The sequence below is a fragment of the Aotus nancymaae genome, unplaced genomic scaffold, assembly GCF_030222135.1.
Source record: "Aotus nancymaae isolate 86718 unplaced genomic scaffold, 86718_ANA_hifiasm-v0.15.2.pri h1tg000002l, whole genome shotgun sequence".
Taxonomy (NCBI): Eukaryota; Metazoa; Chordata; class Mammalia; order Primates; family Aotidae; genus Aotus; species Aotus nancymaae.
In genome coordinates this window covers 55244946-55264192 of record NW_026988413.1, presented here as the reverse complement: position 1 = coordinate 55264192, position 19247 = coordinate 55244946, and the positions used below count along the sequence as shown (strand labels likewise).

The following is a 19247-nucleotide window of genomic DNA, read 5'->3' as shown; positions in this document are numbered from 1 at the left end:
TTACTTCTTAGATTGCTGTAATCTTGGAGGTGCAAGATGGAAGTTAGACAAGTTTGCAGCCCCTTCAAACTCAGTAAATGATGGCTAATGTTATTGAAATGATATAAGTTACTAGAATATTACAACATTTACAATGAAATATAAGTATCAGAGAATTTAATCTCAATCATTTGCTACTTTGAATATTTTGGCCACTGTTTCCTCTCAGTTATTTATTTGTTGCAACTTTTATGGTTTATTGAGTATTCATGTATTTTACTTGTTATTATATAATTTTATTTATTGATTGAGTTTTGTTAAGTACTAAAGAATCAGTCTAGGGTTTTTTCCTATTTTTATTACATATAGTATTGATTTTTAATGTATATTTCTAAGTTTGTAATTTTTATAAAACATATAAAATAAATACTTGTAAAATCTATTAACTTTTAATACACAACTTTCATAGAAATGTGATTTGGATATTTGACAGACAACATAGTGAATTAGTTAAGAGCACAGAACATATGAGAGCCAAACTACCTGTGTTTGAATTCTAGCTCAACCATTTACTAAGCTCTATAACTGGACAAAGTATTTAACCTCTGTGTGTGTAGGTTTTTTTTTGGAAAATGGGATAATAGTAATAAAACTAATTCAAAAAATCCTCTTTTTAGAGGATTAAATAAGTTAATACGGTAAAGCACTTAAAACAATGTCTGGCACATAGCTAAGTCTAATGTAATAACACAATGATGATGATAAAGGTAAAGGAATCACAGGAAAGATAACTTGACCAGTTCTAGACCTACCAGTTAGCTTCCCTGAGACTCAGTTTCATTGTTCAGAAAACAAGATGGTAATACTTGCTTTGTCTACTTAACAAGATTGTGAGAATCAAATGACCACTATAAATAAAAGCATCATTATTCTACATGTTGTTTTTCTTTCTTTTTTTTCTTTTGCCAGTGCCAATGGTCAGCAATATCTGGTGTTTTAAATTGTGTTAATTTCAGTACCTAAGTTTAGTTTTCTAACTTTACAGAGAACACAGAAACCCATTTCATCTGACTATTTGGTGAGTCGATGACATAGTTTTCTTCTCAACCTGGGCTACAAAGCCACAGTACTTCCTTAAAACTTGGTTTTCATTATTTGTAAGAATTATGTATAATATATGTGTGTATATATATATACACATATCTATATTCATAATAACTAAATTAATGAAAATTTTTTCTTTTCATGTAGAAAAGAAAATTTATAGCAATACCTCTGTCAGGAAGGTATTGATTTTTAAATGTACTTTTTGTTCTGTCATTAAATAGGTAAATTTAAATTCCTTCCATTTAGTTTGGTGGAAAGCTACTGTGTTATTAGATGTCAAGCGGAAAAGTTCTAGAAATAATAGTATATTCACTACATTAACATACTAATGGAGAAAAATCATGATAGGTCAATAGAATCAAATAAAGTATGTGCTAAAATTCAAAACCCATTCATGATTTAAATAGCAAAAGTAATAAAACAAAGTTGAGATAGAAGGGAATGTCCTTAATCTGATAAAAATTATTTTTAAAAAATCTATAGCAAACATCATGCTTAATGGTGACACGCTGTAAACTTTTCTTTTGAGATCAGGAATAAGACAAGGATGCCTGCTGTCCCATTGCTTCTACTAGCTGCTATTCACTGTTGAATTGGAGGCCTGAGACAGATGGTTAAGGCAAGAAAATAAAGAAAAAACAGGAAAAAAAGTATCAATATAAGGATTGCAAGGGAGGAAATGAAGCTATCACTTGTAGACAGTATAATTACACATAATAGAGTTTTTAAAAATACAGATAAATTATTAGGATTAGTGAGTTTAGGGAAGTTGTTAGATTAAGATCAATTACAAAGTCAATTAGGATCAAATGAAATTTTAAAAGATACCTTGTACAATAGCACTTAAAAATATGTATAAAAGGAATAAATCTAACAAAAGATTAAGAATTTTTTATAGAACATATAAAACATTATTCAGAAAAATTAAATGAGACCTAAGTCAATGGGGGAATATGTTAGATATATTCCATATTCTACAGAGAATGCACTATTGCTCACACTCTTATAATTAGAGGTAGGGAATCAGAGTCAATAAAGTGATTGTGTACTAGGTAGTAACATTTTATGTAGTTACTCACTAATTTCGCAGGTAGCATTTTGGCTTTTTACCAGTCTTTGTTTTACAACGAACTGATTAGTCTTTCTCTTACTAGGCTGTGACCATAGATAAACTGCAGGGAAGTTCTGTTACTATATCTACCAAAGATGGTTTGCTGAAAGCCAAGTACCTTTATACAGAATCATCATTTCTGTCTTCTGCTGCTGGGGATATTACATTAGGAAGTGTTCATGGTAAGTTGACAAAGGCATAATACATCTCAGACTTTACACATAGCATAAATTTTAAGAGATCTCAACTACTCTCTGTAGTTGAGAAAGGATCAGGAAACTGGCCTTTAAATAATTAATTGCAGACTAACCATCTTTTTTAAAAAACCATAAAAATAAAATGACCCAAGCTAATTTAATTTTATTTGGGCAAGAGACTAAAGATTATGCTGTTATATATGGAACTAATAGTAATTCTAATTTTTAATGCATTTTCTTTTCTCTTTTTTTTTGACAAAGAGTCTTGCTCTGTTGCCCAGGCTGAAGTGCAGTGGCACAATCTCAGCTCACTGCAACCTCCTCCTTTCAAGTTCAGGTGATTCTCCCACCCCAGCCTCCTGAGAAGCTGGGACTACAGGTGTGTGCCACCACGCATGGCTAAATTTTGTGTTTTTAGTGGAGATGAGGTTTTGCCATGTTGCCCAGGCTGGTCTCAAACTCCTGGGCTCAAGTGATCCACCTGCGTTGGCATCCCAAAGTGCTGGGATTACAGGCATGAGCCACGCTGCACCCAGCCTGTGTTTTCTTATAATAGGAAACAAATAGCAAGAAAATATATCCAGGAGATGAAGTAAAAGCAGTGTTAGGTAAAGATGAGTACTGAGTGATTGCTTTTATGTTAAGACAGCTGAGGGTTAAATTAATGAAACATTTGGTGGAATGTAATTATAGCAACTCTGATACTAATTTTGTTTTAAATGTTTTATGTGCGTTTGTACTGGCACCACCTTTTCTCACCACCCTGTTGTTTCCATTTTCTTGGATTAAATATCCTCTTGTGATTTCTAAATCCTGTCTCTGCAAGAAATATTACATAGTTAATGTTTGTATTATTGAAAGAAAATTAGAAAAGTATAATGATGAGGTAATATGGCAAAGGGCATGCTGGTGTTCAGTGTCACTCAGCCTACTTCTTAAATTTCCATAGAGCAGATGATTCAAATCCAGGTGTTTTCTGAAATATATACAGATAGAATAAATAATCACTAATCCTAGCAAGAAGTACAGTATATAAACATCTGCTAAATGCCTTTTGGGCCATATTCCAGGAAGTATAGATTTGGACTTTTTCCATATATAGTCCACTCACTTCACCTCTATAGTAAAGCTGAATATTGGTATCTGTACTTAGGCAAAACCCTCAGATTTTAGTTGTGAGCAAGAGTTACTCAGTGGTATTAGAAAGCATGGTTAGTACTAACCATGCTATGTACTTTCCTAGTTAAAAAGAAACAGAGAGAGAGAGAGAGAGAGAGAGAGAGAGAGAGAGCGCACAACTTATATGCTTGAAATAGTTCTTGAGCCTCAATTTAATGGTTAAACCTCAAGCATTCTTACAAGGTTAAGGTATTATTTGAACCTGAAATAGATTAAGTACATATGGAGCTATATCCAGATGAAGGAAGTGGTTTTGTTACTTATTCATTTATTTATTTTTTATTCAGTTGTACATTAAGTAGATCTGGTAACTTGGTAACTCTTCATATTTCAAAAGTGACTTTTATATAAGCATTGCATTTCTAACTATCTTAATCATAATGAAAAGTACTGTGCTTAACATATTTAGTAGCTTTTAGTGGAGAAACAATTCCTTATCAAGTCAGATGTGGATTAACATCCACGGGAAAAAGCAGCTCTTCTCTGCAGTGCTTTATACCATGTTTACACTAAATTCATAATGTTTCATTTCTTTGCATTCTTTTAAGTTAGATAAATTGAATTTGGTACAGTTTATCATTAATTGCCTACATGGCACTAAAACAGGTGGACTTTTTGGAAGCAGTCCTTAAAGTACTCTAGGGCTGATGGATTACATAAAGTAGCTAAAATGGAAATACATCGCTAAGAAAGAGTTAATTCCTTAGCCTTAATAAAGCCTTTTTATATTTACTGATCTTTAATACAAAAATCATATACCTTTCCTTAGCTGGTTTAAAGCTAAGTCCTCTTTTGGACTGTTGTTTCAGATTGAATTTCCCTGAAGGCAGACACTCTGAGATGAAAATTTGAGCATAGCACATTTACTAGGGAGGCCTCTTGGAAGCAATGCCATGTAAAGGAAGAAAGCCAGTTTTCCATGGGAGAAGTTGGACTATGATACAGTTTAAGTAACCCACACAGAGAGCTCTGAAGCTGGGATGGTCCCTAAGAGTTGTCTCTAGCTGGGGTGAAAGGAGCTGGACCTTTATATCCCCAATCATTAGATGCAAGCTGTCCCAGGAAGGAGTATGATCTTGGGCCAAAGTGGCTCATTTTAGCTGAGGCAATTCCCAAAGAGGGCTGACAGCTGAGGGCTGTCTGCCAACAGTACTCCAAATAACTAGGAAAATAAGCCCTTCTGTTATAATGGGGGATCTGGATGAGGAATACAGCATCCTCTACAGTTATATTTATTCATTCATTTGACACATTTATTCACCACCTACTGTGTGCCAGATTTCCAGCACCAAGGGTGCAAAGTTGGGCAAGAGATGAAACTTATCGTTAAAGAACTCAGAGCAGAGTAGAAGGATTAAATGTACTTTCTTATTTTCTCAGTCACTATCATTCCCACTGAGATGCTACTACCCACCTCATTTCCAGTGGTCCATTATCAACCTGCCTCAATGCAGTGAACTATTATAGCTGTTTCTCTCAGCTTCTTTTGTAATACTAGTACAGCAAAAAGAAGGAGTAGGGGAAGGGAAAATTTAATCCAGTTTCAAATTATAGTAACTTTCACAGAAGTAACTGTAGAAAAGCTGCCATGTTCAGCCTTGCTTTCTCCACCTAGTTTTTGACCCTCACTTTGCTTTGGTTTTTCAGTATATACAAGAGAGAAATAAGACAGGAAACCCCTCTTTGTTCCATAGTCACACCCAGTGCCCTGACTTTTAAAAAATCACCCTTGAGGCGCATCTAAGTTTCTTGCCTTCCTCTCCCATGTCACCTCTATTTCCATCCTTGTCCTAAGGAATTATATGAACATGCTTTTGGAGTTTGCAGTTTGGGATGGGAGGGGTGCAGGAGAGGAGGTAGTGTTTTAGTCTCACATCCTGATGGTAGTGTTTTAGTCTCACATCCTAAGACAATTGGAGTCATGGCTGGTGAAATTAAGTCCCAGTTTTCTAGCTTCTGGAATTTTGGTGGCAGTTATTTCTCCAAAGATATTCCCAACCTAGAACTCTGGACATATATTTCAATGAGTTCCTTGTTCTAAATGCTGATGGTTATATAACACAAATTAGTTGTATATTTTGGCTATATTTAAACAAACTAGCTTGAGAATCTTAAAACTTGTTTTTATGGAAAAATACATTGCTATTTCTAAACATCTGACTTACAGAAAACAAACAGAATATATGCATTCTTGTTCAGCATTTATTTACTTTAGCTTCTTTTTTCTTAACCCAAGGCTTAAACTGATTTTTTTTTTCCAGGTAGAGCTGAAAAAAATCCAACATATAGATGTTGTTAAAACCATTTAAACACAAATACAATGCAGTCACTTTCTTTCTGGTAGATTTTACAAGTAGAGTTTGGAGCCTTTGTGCCAGTGGGTGAGTGGGTGGATGGTTGAAAGCAAACATGTATTGAGTACCTAAATTGGCCGGCCCCTTTTACTTAATGAACAATTGACTGTTTACAGATGAGGAACAATTAGACTTAGAAATGTCTAATTGCTTACTCGAAACTCCACAATTAGTGGAATAGCAAGGATTTGATCCTAATTTCTTGGCTTTCTAGATGTTTTTAAATAGTGAAACTTTCACACCTAAAAAATGAAAATATTACCATGCAGCTATATCACAAGGTATTTGAAGTAATTTTTAAAAATGGGAACAACTTTGAAAAACATAAACTATTAAAACCACAAGATTACACCATGCCTGTAATCCCAGCACTTTGAGGGCTTCCTGGCTCACTCTAGAGATGTTTCCTCCAGGAAGACAGTACTATAACACAGATGCACTGCTTCAGCTATGTTCTACTTTATAACTTCCTTGAGTTTCAGGACAATTATCGTGCTTTATGACCGAAAATGTAGATGTTCCTTCCATACAGTATTTGGGCTTAGCTCCATCGTGGCATTCAGGAACTGGACTCCTTCCATAAAAGTGAAGGTGCTGTCTTAAGTGTGTGGCTTCTAAGTCTTTCATGAAAGGAAGGGCATGAAATTTATTTTTTGTCTGCATTTTCTATTTTTTTATATACCCTGATGGCGAAGCAACATCTAACCTATTAGTGCTGAGTACTTAGAGCATATCCATTAATGAGGAAAAGAGTAATGAAAGGAGCAATATGTCTTTCCTGGCCTTGCAAGTTGATTCCTATGTATAAAAAAGAAAATAATTTATTCTAAGTGTTTTTTCAAGTGAAATTTCTAATTATAGCTAACTATATTTTATAGGTAAGAAACTGAGTAAGCTAATTGGCTAGTCATATTTACTATTTGTATAGTTGGTTGAATCACATCTATTAAGTACGTATGCCTTCTAATACAAAATAGTTTATTCATTGACTTAATAAATATTCACTTTCTGGCAATGGGAATCTAGTGGGAGCATAGGTACTTGGATAGCTTGTATTTAGATATAAAATTTTATGACAGTTTACTATCTTGATTTCCTTCTAGTCAAAAATTAAATTTGGTTTTATGTGGATATTTTATTATATTCTGACATTTGAATATTGATTTTTTTTAAAGAATGCTCTGCATGTATAATAAATGCATGTATTTATATGTATTCTCCTAAATAAATTTTAAATTATAAAATATAGTTTCCTGACTCTGTTAGAGACAATGAAAAACTTCCTTGAAATGGTTTGCTAGGACTGGTTTTTATAACCTATAATTTAAACAAATTGATTATATTAAGATGTAAGAGTATTCATGTTACTTGTTTTCGGGTATGTTTAAACTTACGTTATGATTTGGAATAGTGACTAATGAATAAAACTCTTTTAAATATTTAGATTCCCTATATAACTTAGGCTCTATTTTAGTTTCTTTGGAAACATATCTTGATAGATAAATTGCTGAGTATTAGTTCTCTCATTTTCTTTGCACTTCAAAAGTCCTTTGTTCTTCAAAGATTTGGCATACAGACATAAACTTTTCCCTTACTAACTGCTTTTTTATTTTTGAAATTTTCACAGTAGTACAATTTACATGAACTATACAAAACACAGGTGATAACTTTGTAGCACTCAAGAGTTCATAAAGAAATGTCCCAATCTGCTTTAAGAAGGACTTGTAGTTACTGCTAAATTTCTAAATCTGCTTTGTAAACTTAGAAAGTCAGAAATAATATAAACATTTAAAAGACGTAAGCTTTTATTGGATTAAATAGATCTTTTCATGATGTTCATAAAAATACTTTCTTGAAATTCTAGTATGTATTCCTAGGTCATTATGAAGTTTTAATTTATCATTTTGATACTTAATTTTGAATCTGGACACATACAACTTTTTTATATGAAATACTAGAAAAGAATTAAAGCTTTTTTTGTGGTGCAAACCATGTAGGTTTTTTGGGGTTTAGATCTCGGACACAAAATACTGATATTTCCTACAGTGTCTGTCCTAAATGCAGCTCCTTAGAGACATTCAGAGACTTGGCTTGTCCTGTAAAGGTGATGCTATGATCCTCAGTTTGTGGCTTCCAAGTCCTCCATAAAAAATGAGAGAGCATAGAGGATCATGGAAGAAGTTTCAGAAACCAGGCCTAGAAGTGCATATATTATTTCTGCCCATAGGTCTTTGGACAGAATATTTTCAAATGGCTTTATCTAATTGCAAAGGCTGAGATATGCAGTTTAGCAATACTCTTAATGAAGAAGAAAGGCTCACAAATATTAATGGACACTGGCAGTCTCTGTCATATAATTGCTCTTTCACAAATGTCTACATATTCCTTCTCTTTCCACTCCTATGATAATTGGCATTCTCCAGGATTTCATCCTGGTACTATTGTTCTTTCTCTACATATTTTCCTTGGGCATCTTATATACTTTTGAGTCTGAACTGCCCTTACAAAGGTGTTTCAAATCTGATTATTCAAATCTATGTCTCTAGCCCTGACTAATTTATACATCCATCTGGAAGGTAGACATAGCCATTTGGATCTTCATAGACATCTTGAACTCAACATTTCTAGCTTTTTTCCCTTCTTCCCCAGTCTGTGAACGTCATCTGTAATGTGTCCTCCTCCCTTATTTTCATTTGCTGTTTCTGATATTCCCAATTCCCATGCTATAAATCTGGCAGTGATCTTAACTTCCTGTCTCTCCTCATCTCCTGCATCTAATCAATTACCAAGTTTAGGCAGGTTTTCTCTCTAAAATATTTCTTCAATCTATCCAATTTTTTTCCTGCTAATTTCTACGCTTCTGTTTTAGACCCTTGTGACCTCTTGCCTTGATACTAGCAATAACTTTGCCTCCAGCCTTGCCTTCTTCATATCCATTTCTCCTCACTGCAGCTAAAGTAGTTTATTGGTAATACACAGTGAACATGTCATTCTCTTACTCAGACCCTTTTTTGCTGCCTTAGTGACATGTCCAACTTCCCTCTTCCCTCTTCTGACTCTATGCTTTGTTTTCCAGAATTACATTGTCTTTTTTCCTATATACATTTTTACCTGTTTTATACCTCTGAGTTCTTGATCAGAGCCTTTGATCATACTGATCATACATTTTATATTCTACCTGAAATGCTTTTCCTAGCTTTTAAAAATCTTGTTGACTTTTTAAATCTTTCAGTACTCAGCTAAAGCATCTTGCCTCATCTCTGGTTTTTTATAAATCCTTGCCTAATTATAAACTCCTCAAGAGCAAAGATTATGTTTTATTCATCTCTATATTCTTAGCATTTAGCACCGTGGCTTGCAAATAACAAGTGTCTCCCTTCTCACCTACCCACCAAAAAAACACAAAATGACTTAATCTTTAAGGATACTTAATTACTCTGGATTATGAGAGTTATATGTGCTTTAACCATAATCACATTTCTTTTGATGAAGAAAAATAAACCAATGTTTATCTTTAAAGTGATTACATTTTTTTCCCTCTGACCATGCTAGAATGAAGGATTACAAACTAAGAAAAATGATCTGTTTTCTTAAATACTGGGATTTGTGGAAAAGCTATATAACTTGAGAGTAGGGTAAGCACACATAGTTATTACAGACCATCTGGTGTCTGCTTTGTTGGAAAGAAGTTTTTACTAAGATTTACTTCTCTCAAATAATTAATTTATAATTTTCAGTGATTGGAGATGAAATAGGTGAAACCAAAATATAGAAAATTTTGTTAATACTGCCCATTTTATTGCTTTGTATACTTTTAAATATACTACTTTATTCCACTATGTATTTGAGATAAGACATCCATTTTGTGTTTTCTAATGACTGTAATATTTCTGTTTAGGGTAGAGATTTTCTAAATATTTTGATATGAGTTAAAAATAAGTATTTACTGTTTTATTTAGAATTGACAAAAATATTTTAAAGTGTTATTTATAACTATACAATATTTGAAACAATGCCTTATTTCCATGAGTTTTTTGTTGTTGTTGCTCCAATATGCTTTCAGTATACAGTAGAATTCTAACATTCAAGAAGAATGTTATCTGAGACTCTATAGGTCCCACTATAATTAACTAATCCTCATTTTATATAGATATAAAACTTCTATTTTCTAGCTCAAAGAATCATTATCTTCTCAAGACCTCCTCACTTTCATGACAAGCCCTAATGATTGGCCTTTTGAGAAAGACAATATTTTTATTTTAAAAAAGTAAAGTTTTACTGCATTATTAAAGACTAGTGTAAAACAATAAAGCTCCATTGCCTTGATGAGTGGGTGACTGGATTCACCAGCTAAATGACTGTAAAACTGTACCATAGTTCTTTATTAATAAAGTTACGAATGTCAGGGACCAGTCTGCTTCATCTTTTACTGTTCAGGAGGTGGAGCAGTGTCTTAGTCTGTTTTCTGTTGCTATAACAGAATACCTGAGACTGGGTAATTTATAAAGTTTATATATTACAGTTCTGGAGGCTGACAAGTTTGAGGTCTAGAAGCTGCATCTGGTGAGGGCCTTCTTGCTGATGGGGGCTCTGTAGAGTCATGAAGTGGCACAGGCCTCACATGGAGAGAGGCTGCAGGAGAGACAGCCACACTGGCTTTTATAACAGACTCACTCTTGTGATAACTAACTCACTCCCTCAGTGACCCTTTAATCCATTGATTCATGAATGGGTTAATCCATTCATGAGGGCAGAGCCATCATGACCCAATTACCTCCCAAAGGTCCCACACCTTACAGTATTATTGCATTGAGGACCAAGTTTCCAACCCATGAACTTTTGGGGGAACATGCAGACCACAGCAAGCAGTAAAGAGAATGCTGAGTGTGGAACACCCACTGTCTCACACTAGGTGAATCTCCTTAAAGCATGGTTTTCTTGTACTTTTATCTATCTTGAAATTCTTCACAGACTTTTTTGGTGTAGGATAGTCAGTAGACTTAGCACTCTGTGGGTCTACCACAGGTTGCTATTTACCTACTTTTCCAAACTTTTTATTTGTTCACAAAATAATAATGTTTACTATGCACTGTGCTAAGTTCCCAGATATGAAGCTGCATAAGAAAGACATGATTCCTGTCCTCATAGACTTGCCTCATTGCTCTAGACTATTTGATCTGCATTATTTAAACATAGTATATATAGTTTTGCCTTTTTACATTTGCTTATATGATATCTTTTCCCAGGAATTTTTTTTCTCAGCATATTAACATTTTACTCACATTTCAAATTTCAGCTCAAGTGATACCTTCTACATGACTAAACCTTCCTGTCCAAGCTAGGTCATTTTAGTCTCTTTCCTCTAAGTGCTGTGGCACCTATATCATGCTGTCCACTTAGGATATTAAATTAGGATATTAATACAGACTGATTTTTAACTTGTCACGTGTGCAACTTTCCAGATGCCCTATGAGGTTTTGGATAGCCACTGTGTCCTCTGGCGCCGCAGTGAGTCACATCCTTCCTACATGCAAAATACACTCTCTTCCTCCCAAAGTTCCCAAAAGTATCAGCCCATCATGCATCAGCTGAAAAACCAGAATCTCTACATCAAAATCAGCTCCAGGTGAAAATGAAGCTCCTCAGGTGTGAACTAAAGAGACAAGTTATCTACCCACCACACACACACACACACACACACACACACACACACACTACCTACATACCAACATAGAGTGGAGGCATTGGATAATGACTGTGGACTTTCCTGTTGAAATGGGAGGCACAAAGGAGTCACTGATCCATAGTGATTGTCAAATTCAGGTAGGCAAATCTTGGAGGTTCTTTGATTAGATCTCAAGGCCTGGGAATAATTCTTCGTGGTTCTGAGTTTCGACCACTGAGCTCTTGGTTCCACCCTCTAAGTCATTCTTCCTTTTTTATGAAATGTAGCATATCTTTACACCTGAGTAGTTTTCTCAGCCTGCTTCCTGCCAGTAGAATCCTGAGGGTCCAGTGGTCTCTTTTCACTTTGTACTGTCACTGTCACCTTCAGTCTAAGTTGGCAATGTTTATTGATATAATTGTCTAAAACCTTTGTCAGCCTTCTGTGAATTTCACTGGTGTTCATTCCATTAGACAAAAGCCACACCCAAAAATCTTTTCAAAATATGGCTTTCTGCAGCGATATTAAGGTCAACACCCTCAAGCTTTCTAGGTCTGTTTGACTGAGAGGATCTGTGAGGCCTTAATCTTTTTAAAATACTTTCTTGGTATAAATGATTAATACCATGAGGTACCACCATCTTTCTGGAGTCTTAACAAAAGGTTTTAGAGTCACCCCTTCAGATTCACCTTTAGGCCATGTTCTAGCAAGTAGGATCTAATTGAATGAAAGAGCTTCTGCCTCGACAACTTACAGAATGGGAGAAAATGTTTGTACACTCTGTATCTAACAAAGGTTTAATAGCCTTTGTTCCTTTGAATCTTTAAGGAACTTAAATCAATAAGCAAAAAACTAATAACCCTATTAAAATGAGCAAAAGACAGGAACAGATACTTCTCAATAGAAGACGTTCAAGAAACCAACAAACATGAAAAACTGCTCTAAATCACTTAATCATCAGAGAAATGCAAATCCAAACTACAAGACACCATTTCATACCGGTCAGAATGGCTATTATTAAAAATAAGTCAAAAAACAACAGATGCTGGAGACGCTGTGGAGAAAGGGAAACACTCATACACTGTTGGTGGGAATGTAAATTAATTCAGCCACTGTGGAAAGCAGTTTGAAGATTTCTCAAAGATTACAAAACAGAACTACCATTCAACCCAGCAATCCCATTACTGGAGATAGATCCAAAAGAAAATAAATCATTCTTCCAAAAAGACATGTGCACTCAACATGTTCATTGCAGCGCTATTCATAATAGCAAAGACATGGAATCAACCTATGTGCCAATTGGTGGTGGATTGGATAAAGAAAATGTGGTACATATACATCATGGAGTACTATGTGGCCATAAAGAAGAACAAAATTATATCCTTTGCAGCAGCATGGATGCAGCTGGAGGCCGTTATCCAAAGCAAATTAACACAGGAATAGAAAATCAAATACCACATGTTCTCACCTATAAGTGGGGGGTAAACACTGGATACTCATGGACATAAAGATGGCAACAATAGAAACTAGAGTCTACTAGATAGGGGATGGAGGGAGTGGACAAGGGTTGAAAAACTATTGGGTACTATGCTCAGTACCTAGGTGATGGGATCATTTGTACCCCAGACCTCAGCATCACACAATATACCCAGGTAACAAACCTGCACATGTATCCCCTGAATCTAAAATATGAAAAAAAATTTAATCTTATAAGCTTCAGTACACAAACCAAGTTTTTATTCATATATAAATATACTCCTTATTCATATACTCACAGGAAATATGATGGTATATTAGACCTTTGGATGGATTTTTGCAATCGGGCACATCTGGCTATTGAGTAAATGAATCCAGTGCCTTTTTAACTTTTTCCCAGATACTGATACAAGTCAGTATTCATAAGGTATATGAAATGAGATAAAATGAGTTTACTGAAGATTAATTCTGAGGCCAAAGTTATTCCTTTACTTTTTAGTGTAGTTTTGGAATTATTTTAGAAGAGAGAACTTTATTACCCAAAATAGAGGTGCTTTTCTTTTTGTCTGTACTGGAAAGTGCTTCCATTTTGGGGAATATAAAAAAAAGAGAGATAACATTATTGCTCATATTTTCAGCAGAATAAATATGAGTTCTTGACTCTAGGAATACGTATACATACAAACATACATATGAAGAATCCTACTACTTTTGGTATTAGAGGAAAGGGGCTGGGAAGAATGGTTGCAATATTCCATACTTATCACAGAAAACATTTTCACTAAAAGATGGAAACCTTTGAAGCTTCTTTGTTCTGTTTTGTTAGTTATACCTCCATGTATTCATTATTCCTATCTCAAACCACTTTAATTCTTGGCCCAGAAACTACTTTAATCTAATAGAAATGGCAAGTGGCCTGAGAAATAAAAGTAATTCTTTTTTCATACCGTATTTTAGTGTTATTTGGTTGAAAACGTGGCTTTGTGCAATCCAATAAATACATTGATATTTAGGTTGAAAATGTATAGTGAGTACGTTTCAGTAATTTTTTTCACTTACGAGTTTTAGAAGTATTGTTTTTCCTCTGTGCCAGTGGGTATGGTGATTTATAGTTATGCTACAAAAGCTAAAGTTTTGGTGGTAGAGGAAGAAAGTTTGCAGAGATAACTAAAGCTAGTTCTTTCAGAACGACAGCTAAATTTTTGACTGGATTTGTGATATTGGGAAAAACTGCCAACAAAAATAACATTGTAGATATTCAACCATGTTTTAGCATTGCTATATATCACAGTTCCTTTCTATATTAGTACATAAAAGTATCTTTTTCTTTTTTTACAGGTAATATAACATTACAAAGCAAAATGGGTAACATCACAGTAGGTATGTGCTAAGTTACTCATCGGTGTATTTTGCCCACCTTTAAAAATAGGTATATTTGTGATGACTTTATTAGAATAAATGAAGTCTACAGTTTAACTGATGAACTTGACAGGATCACAAATCAAATATAGGCAGAACCAATGTACTAATTATGTCTACTGGAAAATAAATTATCTGAGCTGGTATTAAGAAATGTGATATATTTCTTGCTAAACTTCTCTGTAAAAAAGATCTTATAATTTCTTCAAATATATAAATTAAGTCTTTGAAAGAATAATATAAATAATGTCACTGTTTATTGGTCTCCAAATGTCTTAACGTTTGAAGACAACCTTATGGATACCAGTAACTAGTTAGTCAACATGTATTTATTGAGCACCTGCCATGTATTAAGAGTGCTTCTAGGTACTAGGGAACAACATATTGGTCAACAGGACATAGTTTCTGTGCTCAGAGACCTCACCTTCTCTGAGCCCTGGGAAGAAAGACAACAAGCATATAAATACCAAAAGGTAATTTTGGTTTGTGGTAACTACAATGAATAAATAAAAAAGGGTATAAATAGATGTTGGGGAAAAGAAAACGACTTTAGTTAGGCAACTGGGGGTGGTCTGGAGAGGGTACATTTGAACTAAGGCCAGAATAATGAGAGTTACGTAATTCTGGATACAGGGCTCCCTAGATAGAGAAACAGCAAGTGCAGGCCTTGAGAATGGAAGTTTATTATTTTCAAGGGATAGAAGGCTGGCTGATGGGGAAAGTGGTAGGTTATGAGGTAAGTAATGGTAGAGCTTAGGACCTTGTGGACAGGGTAAGAGTTCAGACTTTATTCCAACTACAATAAGATGTTACAGAAGTGATATATAAGTTATATTTTAAAAGAACAACATAGCTGTTATTTCATAATGTACCAGAAGGGTTCAGAAGTGAAAGCAGGCTATTAGAAAGCTTAATTTGTTCATTCTACTGTTGATGGACACCTGGGCTGTTTCTAATTTTTGGCAACTGTAAATAAAGCTGCTATGAACATACTAGTGTAAGTCATTTTATGGATGTATATATATGTATTTCCCTCTTGGCTTAATACTTAGGTATGGAGTTGCTGAGTTTAGTAGGTAGTTCTATGTTTAACTTTATGATAAACTACCAGATTTTTCCCAAAGTTTCACTTTATACTTTGATCAACAATGTATGAGCATTTGAGTTGCTCCACATCCTCATCAACATTTATTATTGTCAGTTTAAAAATTTTGCCAGTGTTTATGTGTATATAGTGGTAGATCTCTGTTATTAATCTAATTTCCCTAATGACAAATGATGTTCAGCACTTTTTGTTATTTCTTTTTTTTTTTTTTTAATCGAGATGGAGCCTCACACTGTTTCTCAGTCTGGAGTACAATGACGTGATTTCAGCTCACTGCAACTTCCACTTCCTGGGTTCACATGATTCTCTTGCCTCAGCCTCCTGAGCAGCTGGGATTACAGTACATACTAATTTTTGGTATTTTTAGTAGAGACGGGGTTTCACTATGTCGGCCAGGCTGGTCTCCAACTTCCAACCTCATGATCTGCCCGCCTCGGCCTCCCAGAGTGCTGGGATTACAGGCATGAGCCACCATGCCCAGCCTATTCAGTACTTTTTAATGTGCTTATTGGTCATTAGTATATCTTCCTTTATGAAGTTTTTGTCTTTGGGATCTTTTGCCCACTTATTTTTCAGTTGGGTTATTTGTCTTTATTATTAAGTTGTACTTCTTTGTATATGCTATATAAGTCCTTTGTTGGATATTGTCTTTTAATATTTTCTCTCAGTCTTTGGCTTGCCTGCTCATTTCTTAATGGTGTATTTTCTTGAGAAGATGATTTTAATTTTGATGAAGCATAATTTACCAATTATTTTCATAGATCCTAAGAAATTGTAGTCTACTTTCAAACATGAAGATAGTCTGTTTTCTTTCAGAAGCTTAAAATTTTTTGCTTTTATCTTTGATCCATCTCAATTTTTTGTGTTTAATATAAGTCAGGAGTCAAGGTTTATTTTTTTCCATATGGAGATCTAATTGTTATATCACCATTTGTTGAAAAAAACTTCCTTTCTCTGATGGATTACTTTAGTATCCTTGTCTAAAATCAAATGACCATATAAGTGTGGCTCCATGTCATATCTCTTTTTCCTAATTCACTGATTTATTTGGAGAACATTATGCCAGGGCCACAATATCATGACTGCTGTAACTTTGGTAAGTCTATAAATCAAGTAGTTGAAGTCTTCCAAATGTGTTCCTTTTAAAGATTGCTTTGGATATGATAGGTCCTTTGATTTCCAGTCAATTTCTACCAAAAGATACAGTTGTGATTATGTTTGGGATTACACTGAATCACAGTGAATCTTACAATTAATGAACATGGTTGGTAGGTCTGTCCATTTAGGTGTTCTTTAATATTTCTCAGCATTGTTTTGTAATTTTCAGCATAGAGATCTGGCACATTTTTTGTTAAATTCATTTGTGTTTTTAACACTGTTATAAATGAGAAATTTTTTAAAACATTGCTAATTGTCTACTGCTGATATATGTAAATACAAATGATTTTTATGTATGGACCTTGTATCTTGTGACCTTGCTAAACTCACTCATTCTAATAGCGGTTTTCTTGAATCTAGAATCCTTTTCTAGCTAAGCAGACATTTTCATCTGTAAATATAGTTTTACCTCTTTCCTTCCAATCTTCATTATGTTTATTTATTTTTCTTGCCTTATCAGGCTAGCTATGAACTTCAGTATAATGTTGAATTGTAGTAATGAGAATGTGATTCCTTGCTCTTGATCCCTATCCTTGTCCCCAATACTGGGGGAATGCATTCAATATTTTATCATTAAGTATGATGTTAGCTACAGGTTTTTAACAGATGCCTTTTATCAGATTGGGAGAGTTATCTTTTATTCCTTGTTTGTTTAAAGTTTCTCTTTTTTAATTTTCTTTGATCATGAATGAGGGTTGAATTTTGTCAAATACATTCTCTGAATTTATTGAAATGATCATTTTTTTCTTTTAGTTTATTAATGTGACCAACTATACTCATTTATCTTTCTTTTAAAATTTTATTTATTTATTTACTATTTTAAAAAAGGGAGACAAGGTCTTGCTTTGTTGCCCATACTGGTCTCAAATGCTTGGCTTCAAGCTCAGCCTCCCAGAGTGCTGGAATTACAGGTATAAGCCACCACACATGGCCCTTTCTTTAAAAGAGCTATTGTTTACTTAGTTCTCATGTGCTAAGCACTGAGCTAAACACATTACAACGTAGATTTATTTTGGCTTCTTTTGTGTGTGTGTGTGTGTGTGTGTGTGTTTGCTTTTGCTATCTTTACTAACTGACAAAACCATATATATTTCAGGTGTACATGCAATATAATGATTTGATATATGATATACATATATGTTGTGAAATGATTTCCACAATCTGTTTAGTTAACATATCTATCACTTCACCTCATTACCATTTTATATGTGTGTATGATGAAAATGTTTAAGATTTACTCTCTTAGCAAATTTCAAGTATACAGTACAGTATTGTTAATTACAGTCACTATGTTGTACATTAGATCTATAGGACTTTCTCCCAGATCTATAGAATTTCTTCATTATGTAAACTCCAAAAAAAATGAAATTCTGTGAATGAAGCCTTAATTTTACTCTTGATAATTAATTTTAGTTCTGATAATTTGTGTTAAACAAAAAAATAGGGCTTATTTTGCTGCATAGTTTTAAAATGCCACCTTTGCCTTCTTTTTTGAAAACATCTTGACTTTTTATTTTTTGACAGCCTTCAAGGGATGAGCCATCATTAGAGATCAATACAGATAACATGAAGATAGAATTACTTTGTGGCTTAGGATATAATTGTTTAGCTGTCATTTATTTCTCATTGGGGGGAAAATAAATGAAAATATTGTTTATGAGCCACATAAGAATCTTGTGTGGTTTTTTTCCATTCTTGAGAAAACAAGAAATCAAACTAGTGTTTCAGCTATTTTACTTTGTTCAACCTGGAATAATATGCATATTGTGTATTGTACTTTTCTTTTTTTTTTTTTAGCATAGTGTAATTTTTTATTTGGCTTCTTTTAGGATGCAGTAAGAGGTTTAAAAAGCAGTTTCTGTTGGTACTTAAGAAGTGAAATGTTCATCTTTGTCCAGCTATTCTGTGTCATTTCTCTCTAGTGGTTTCATTTCCCAATGTCAGTGTTTACTTTTGACACTTGAAAACTAAATAAATTGGGTCTGATAAAGGGCATTTTCCAGTATAAATTGGACATAAATTATTATAAATGATCTTGGAGCCAGATTTTAAACACTTTATTCCAAATTTATTGTCTTTGAAGTCATTTACATTTTTTTAAAAGAAAAATGTTGGCTCACTTATATATATATATATATATATATATATACATATTTATACACACACACACACACACACACACAAATGTTTTCTCTCTACGTTTTGCAAAAAGTATAATTTTTGGCACAGTTTTCACCACACTCCCTACTTTGTTTCCACTTTGAAGTAATAAAACCTTCTGATAAAATATGCTTTTTAAGAGGCCTCTCTAAAATGAATATGCTTTGACCTTCTCCAGGCAGTCAGACAGAATATTAAATTAAAGGTTCAACTGCCATGGGAGAAAGAGAAGAAGGAAAAACCACTTATCACTGACTCTTGAAGTTCATTTCCTTACTTCCTTATTTCTGACTGTTTTCCCTTGAACTTGAAATACTGGCCAGTTGAAAACTGGGAT

General features: G+C 34.0%; 2 protein-coding genes across 5 annotated transcripts in view; one reads left to right on the top strand and one right to left on the bottom strand.

The window, feature by feature from the left end:
• Positions 1-19247, bottom strand: part of CCDC146 (coiled-coil domain containing 146) — a 249745-nt gene that overhangs the window by 186980 nt on the left and 43518 nt on the right. The window lies entirely within an intron of this gene.
• The window catches only part of FAM185A (family with sequence similarity 185 member A), a 57848-nt gene that overhangs the window by 10383 nt on the left and 28218 nt on the right, over positions 1-19247 (top strand). The window contains exons 4-6 of one of the 4 annotated variants that reach the window (XM_021673038.2): positions 1025-1057; positions 2241-2379; positions 14407-14448. In XM_021673038.2, coding sequence (XP_021528713.2) covers positions 1025-1057; positions 2241-2379; positions 14407-14448 — 214 coding nt within the window. The remainder of the gene's footprint in view (positions 1-1024; positions 1058-2240; positions 2380-14406; positions 14449-19247) is intronic. The other 3 variants (XM_021673043.2, XM_064374817.1, XM_064374820.1) reach the window with 3 other exon arrangements.